This window comes from Bactrocera latifrons, unplaced genomic scaffold (genome assembly GCF_001853355.1).
Source record: "Bactrocera latifrons isolate USDA-ARS-PBARC rearing strain unplaced genomic scaffold, ASM185335v1 scaffold_63, whole genome shotgun sequence".
Classification (NCBI taxonomy): Eukaryota; Metazoa; Arthropoda; class Insecta; order Diptera; family Tephritidae; genus Bactrocera; species Bactrocera latifrons.
Window position 1 is genome coordinate 602,311 of NW_017537301.1, and position 6,887 is coordinate 609,197.

General features: G+C 33.3%; 2 protein-coding genes across 2 annotated transcripts; both read right to left on the bottom strand.

The window, feature by feature from the left end:
- Positions 1-1,209: 1,209 nt before the first annotated feature.
- Positions 1,210-4,737, bottom strand: LOC108975234 (TBC1 domain family member 5). Its single transcript, XM_018943584.1, has 10 exons — positions 4,469-4,737; positions 3,984-4,163; positions 3,837-3,921; positions 3,658-3,774; positions 3,447-3,595; positions 3,334-3,384; positions 2,736-2,829; positions 2,547-2,683; positions 1,971-2,490; positions 1,210-1,902 (listed from the first exon to the last, which is right to left on the bottom strand). Exons 1-10 carry the CDS (start codon positions 4,600-4,602, stop codon positions 1,282-1,284), a joined length of 2,088 nt encoding a protein of 695 aa, XP_018799129.1. The 5' UTR covers positions 4,603-4,737; the 3' UTR covers positions 1,210-1,281.
- A 591-nt stretch (positions 4,738-5,328) lies between these two features.
- On the bottom strand, positions 5,329-5,928 carry LOC108975238. Its single transcript, XM_018943588.1, has 3 exons — positions 5,821-5,928; positions 5,560-5,744; positions 5,329-5,499 (listed from the first exon to the last, which is right to left on the bottom strand). The coding sequence occupies exons 2-3, from the start codon at positions 5,732-5,734 to the stop codon at positions 5,432-5,434; spliced, it is 243 nt and encodes an 80-aa protein (XP_018799133.1). The 5' UTR covers positions 5,735-5,744; positions 5,821-5,928; the 3' UTR covers positions 5,329-5,431.
- Positions 5,929-6,887: the final 959 nt, after the last annotated feature.

Here is a 6,887-nt window from a genome sequence, read left to right on the forward strand (position 1 = left end):
GAAATTGGCGATATTTCCCATAGCTACAAAGAACCTCTAGAATTCTTTTAGATTCCATCGAAATCGGTTACAGAGCCAATCAAGACGCTGAGGATACGGACAGCTTATATTTGCCATCACAGCAAAGGATTTACGGAATGCCGATAAAGTAGGTGATACATATTTTCGGTCTCGAAAGACTTCAGACGTGTACTGAATTGACCCGGACTTTATCCGGCCAATTGACTCCCTTTCAGTTCTTTACATTTCTAGCCGGTTCTCTGCACCAGAATTGACTCGGATTTTATACGGCTAAGAGCTATTGTTTCGAAGATCTAGCTACGTTTAGGTAGAAACTCCCTTCCCTCCCTTTMAGTATTAGCTACAAAAACMACAAGGTCGTATCTGCGTTGGAAGGATAAGGAGGTCACAAACTTGGTAGCACGTTTTGTATGAAATTGGCGATATTTCCCATAGCTACAAAGAACCTCTAGAATTCTTTTAGATTCCATCGAAATCGGTTACAGAGCCAATCAAGACGCTGAGGATACGGACAGCTTATATTTGCCATCACAGCAAAGGATTTACGGAATGCCGATAAAGTAGGTGATACATATTTGCGAGAAGTTCAATTATAGACATTTGATCGCGCAGCTAACACAAAACTCGGAAACTTTTATTTCGGATAAAAATCCGGGTCCGTACCGGTTACAACCAAGTTCCAAGTTTTTTAGCTCCTAAACTTGGTGGTGCTCAATGAAGTACTTTGAAGAGTAAAAGATACAATTACTAAATTTAGGTACTCAATCCTAGAACCCAGACCTATCACAAACCCGACACAAAATGCTAGAAAACCATCTGCCCCCAAACGTAGAATGGTTAACGGACATAAGTAGTTTCATTCAGAGCACCAAATTCAACAGATGTCTTCTCATTTCGCTTTCCACTTTTTTTTATAACAAAAATAAAGCACTGACCCTGCAGTCCTGATTCCGAAGCCCGCTGATTGCTTCATAGAAACTTTATTGGAGCAATCCCGGCAGCTACAATATGTACCCTACAAATCTTTGTCACTGAAGTCTATAAATAAATCCAATTAAGTACGTAGGCGTTGAATATATTAGTTTCTCCCCAAACAATGTTTAAAGAAAATATTTGTGCCTTAACTATATTTCCAAAAAATTACCAAAAAACTGCATTGATGCATTTAATAAAATTAAAACTATGATCTTAAAGTATAAAAAACGATTTTGTGAATTTATGCATATGGAGGATGTTTGTACTAAGTACATACATATACAATCATTGACCTAATTCAGATCTTTCAGAAATCTTGCTACTACTTGGCGCCTCGGTTCCTTCTTTACTTGTAATTCTCGGTTGGTTGTCTACGACCGGCTCCACAACACACTCGGAAGGCTCAATCGTTATCAGTTCAATTTCACGGCTGTTGCCTAGCAAATGCGACGGATTGGATGAAATGTTCTCTTCTGGACGTTCATAAGTATTGAYTGCAATCCTTGAAAATTCCGAAAGCAATTCTTTATCTGTAACAGTTTTGCATGGTTTTTCAACCTCCTTGCGTATTTCACCGCTGCCGCCATGATTGATACCAGCACCACTAGGCATAACTGTACTCTCCCTGCTATTATAATTTTTCCAGCGACCTTTCTTCGAATTTACCTGCTCATTAGCTTCAAGAGCTTCATCGATTGGTGGTCTAGTCGCATGAATGGGAAACACAAATTTAACATCTAGAAAATCACATAATTCCTCAATGCCATCTAATGCCTGCAATAGCTCTCTAGAGCTATTTCCTTGGATATGTTTTTTCATAGTGGCTACATATAATTGGAGTTTGTTTCGTGCTATGGATATTATCGTTTCAGCATTCCTTAATTCCAAATTAATTAGTTCTTGACTCTAAAGAAAAAGAGAAAAACTGAATAAGTTATGCTGAATTAAAGTTTGACCGTCTAATTAGAACAAACATTTTTGGAATGGCCTTCGGCGATGGCGCCTTCTTCTTCAGCAAGGTCTTTTCGTAACCATGCAGCAGAGTCTGCAGCATTTTGTGTTTGCAGCTTTGCTATGTGCTGCTGCATTTTTGAAAAATTATCACCTTTTGAAGTGGAACTAGCTTTTGGTGATTTATTGGAAGACTCGGTATTATTAAAATTCGTAMTACGTGAGTTTTGTATTGCTCCCTTTTGCTTGTTATTCGTAAAATAGACAAACGCATTGATGGGACGTTCAAATCTTTTCGGCATAAGCATGTGCAATGCATGACGTAGAATTAAGTTCACATCGACGTTCGTCGGATAGCGCATCAAGTATGTAAGGCAACTTGTTTGGTCGCTGAGCAGCAATTTGTCACGAATGCGTATCAGCATTGCCACTAGAATGTAGTTTGGTAAATCGAAATGGTCGCTATCTGCGAATATCGCATCCCAAATTACCAACAAATCGAGAAGTGCGAATTCTCGACCGAAGAGTAAACGAAGCCAACGACTACAAGGAAAATATTTTACAAATATGTCAACGTTAAAAACTTGCAATTCACTTACATTCCAAATATATGTAACGGTATATCGAGTTTCAAAAGATAATTGTGCAAGTGCAAATCCTCTTTGGCAAGAATCTTTTCACGAATTGATATAAGTTGACTTATGATTTCTACACCGGTTCCCATGCTATGATTTGTCTAAAAATAATTATTATAACGTTAATGTTTATCATGTTATTTACAAACTCACCTCACTTTCCGCATGGAAGCGCTCGTGTGGTTGTGCGAAATTTTTTATCCGATAGTAAGACTCAATGGATGACATCAAACGGGAAAATAAAGAGCTAAATAATATAAATAAAAAGCTTAAATTATTGAAAGGTATATAACTCTAGATATCAATAGATGTAGTGTTTTAGAATACATAATTATGGTTTAACGTCGATAAAAACTAAAAAAAAATAGTTATAATTAGCATATTAACAAAGTAGCGGGATTATAACAAGAAAAAACATTAACATCGGTTGCACCGAATTATGAACAAGCTTACACGTAAGGCCTTGCTTTTGATCGCTCAGTTTGTATGGTAGTATATACATATGCTATATTGGTCCAATATCGGCGGTTCCGACAAATTTGTACTTTCTTGGAGGAAAACGACTTACATATGTAAATGTTTAGATCATCCCCTCTAAAAGTGGGTGACGAGTTCGAGTACTTGCAGACAGACAGTTAAAAATTGGGACATGACTAAAATTAATGTTAGTTTTTAAATATAACATTTTATAACGTTTTTGTTAATGCACCCATATACCTTAATTAAAACTATGACATTTAGTACAACTTACTAAGTATCAGCTTCCAAGTAATTTGGGTCCAGCACGTTTAAAAGAAGTTCACTAGAAGTAATAAGAATTGAGCATACACACATTTGTTATTATAATATACCTTTATATCTTACCTTGTTTGATTTTGAGCAATCTCCGAAAAATGAAGCAGTGACTGTTGGTCGCCATAGAAAACAAACAATAGAGGTGCAAGGATTTCATGCATACCTTGGCGATAACACATATAAGGATGTTCTCTTGCGTAATAGAAAAGAATGTTACACTGGGGAATTCATACATATTATTAATAAGAATATTTCTTAATTTTTATTTAATATAACAAACCATAGCATTTTGTATTAACGGTTTACGAAAGAAGTCCACACCCGGGAAAGTTCGAATGACATCTTGACTTATAACAGCAAAGAGTTCTCTGTCGCTAAAATATTGGTTCCACACGCTCTATAAATATATAAATAAAACTTACTACAGAAATGAAAAATGTAAAAACATTACTTTCTTACCTCCTCCGATTGTGACAGTGGATTATCATCAGGTACCATATTATCATGAGGGTCCTTTATAAATTCGTCCTTCAGCTTTTCGTACCTTAAATCAAAAAGTATTATGGTTTACTCGTTTAAAGTAAAAATAAAACCATTATTACCTACCGCTTTCGTTGCATCTCTCTTTGTTCTTTCCAACTACGGTAATTAGGGTTTAAAACACGTAGCAATAATGACCAATAAATGCTTCGGAACTTTGAAACTTTTAAATCACCTTCTAACGCTTGCTCCCGTATATACTCGGGGTCTTCATCCAAAATTTTTAGAAGCTTATCCCATTCTTCCCTTTTTACAATTTAAAAATGTAATAAAGGTATATATAATATGTAAATTATAGAACATTGAAGAGTATACGCCCTTTTATTTTTAAATGAATAAATGAATGTTGAAAGTAATTTTGAAGGGAGATTGAATCAATCAGTTATTTCCGAAAAAGCAAGACATAAATAAAGTYATTATTTATTAATTTTGAAAGGTTCCTTTTAATGTTTGTACTATTATGTATTTATAATCAATTTTGTCAGTGCCCAAGTAGTATCATAGATAAGGTGGTCGAAACAGCATTAAAAAAGCTATTTAATTTTTATTACCTATACCGTTCTGCCGATGACATTGTGTCGGTTGTACTTAATTCTTGGCCTCGCTCTTCCTTAATATTTGTAGAAATTTGAGAGTTATCTTTAGGCATATATTGTTTTATAGCTTCAACGCCTTGAACATACATTTTTGTGTGAAGTTATACTATATTTTTTAAACTATAACATGTTCAAAACGAAAATACTATTTGAAATATGTAATATTTAATCAAACTCACAAAAATGCACCGATGAAGGTTTTGTTTTTATCAAATTGCAGTGCTTCGGCAGCGTTGCCCCATTATAAAATTTTATTTTCGTTTACTTTAAGTTAAGGTTATTAAGTTCATACTAAATAAATATGTWGTATTAATATCATAATTTATAAATTTATTATTAGGACCTTTAAATTAATTCGACTCTTGCAAACATTAAATCACAATTTTTGGAAAAAATTATCGAAATTGAGATGGCAGCCTTAYTTTGATAATAAAAAATAACATTCCTCGCAATTTGTTTTTGTTTATAATTAATCTTATTGGACATTTAGTAAATATTTGTTCAGGTCAAATGTTAAAATTTTYTATTTACGCATTTTATTGAACAATATTAAAAGATCTGAAATTCATTCCCGCTTATTATGCCACATTTTCAGAATTGTAACCATTTAATTCCCCGAAAATTTACTTACCCAGTTTTYTTAATATCATTATATTGAGTGAAATAAACGGAAATGAACAATTATGAACGTAAATCACAAAATATACTCCACAATGCAAATATAAGCAATTATGAAATACCATAAAAGGTATTCTTAAATTATCTAACGAACAGAAATATTGTAAATGCTGACCAAATAATTAAGATACATTATCTAATTTTTGTTAGGGATAAATGTGTGCTATTTATTCCTGAACATATTTTCGAAAGTTTTCATATTATATATTAAATCAATTGGCGAATGAAATTCTTCTACATTTAATGATGTTCGGCAGCTTCCTTTGCCTGGCTCTCGGCCCACTTCTTCTTGTTTTCGGGTGAGTTGGCTAAAATAAAAAAGTTAATAAAACAATATATTATAATTCCAATGATTTTTTTTAACTCACCCAATTTGCTGATTTTATAGAAGACAGGAATGCACAACCCAAAGGCAACGAAATAGTATTTCCAGATCCATTGCTTTTGGATATAATGCTTCAGAGGGAATTGGGCAATTTTTGCACTGAAAGTATATGGGTACTTCATTGGGCGTCCAACTTTCTCAACCGCTTTATCAGACATTGTGATGGTTCTGTCAATATAAATTTATAATTCAATATTTMTAATTAAGAGTGCCTTTTATTTGAGAAAAAAATTATGTAACTTACAATTACTTTTCAACAGGCAAAAAACACCAATCACCACACTATGTGATTCCTCTTCTATCACAAAAGCAATATTCACAATGGTAATTGTCAAAATGTCAGTACTGCCAGATATAGTTATGTCATTTACGTAAATAATAAATAATTTATTTTGCAAAAAGMATCACGTTGAATTGAAAATTCGCGGAGGTATTTAAGAACAACAAAAATTAAGTTTATACATTTAACATAAAATTATTGCAAACAGTACCAAGACAGATATATTTTATAATGCTAGATATTAAGGAAATATGTGAACGTAGACATRTAGCAACACTATCAATTGAGAAATAGGTGGCTTCCTGTCTATTTTGGTTTTTCCTATTTGCCGGTTCCGTTGCTATTTTTCGTAATTAAACATTTACAAAAATATGAAAAAAAAGTTGTGTGCACATTTATTTGTGAATTTTACTGCCTTATTATATTCCTTGAAATGTGTACTGTGAATTTATGAATGATTTTAAATTTACATGTGTGTACATATGTATGTATGTATGTATATGTCATGGGTGAATATGGAAAATTGTTGTTTAAAAAGAAATTAAATATTTATTGTAGACGTGTATGTATGTAAGWATATTTTTATTTTATAAACCTCTGTGGATTTATTATTAATATTTGCATGCTTTAAACAAACGTGAAGTCTGTCAGATGGTTAGGGAATGTATCTGTATCTAAGTTTGTTTCCGAATGGATAAAATTGCTTTTCCCAGGTTGGTAATATTTTTTGTGAAGTTTRATAAATATTGCAAACGAGCTTTGGAGTGTTTTTTTTTTATCTGAAACACAAGTATTTAGGTGACACAAAGCGAAAACTCTCTTGAAGTCGTCGAAAGCTTGTGTCACACGAGTCGTCCACTTCATCGAAAAAGTTGACACAATACTTGAAAATCGCCGTTTTGGCATCAGATATAAAAGATAATCTCATGAAGTATGTCAATGCTGAACTCTGGCACGATTCCGATTACTTTGGCGGAGGGGTAAAAAAACCGAATTTCCATAGAAATGGGGTATGTACGGATAGGGGAGCT

Coding starts and splice junctions, on each gene's coding strand:
- LOC108975238 (XM_018943588.1), bottom strand. CDS start 5,734: ATGTCTGATAAAGCGGTTGAGAAAGTTGGACGCCCAATGAAGTACCCA. Junction 5,500..5,559: donor CTATAAAATCAGCAAATTGG/GTGAGTTAAAAA, acceptor TTTTTATTTTAG/CCAACTCACCCGAAAACAAG.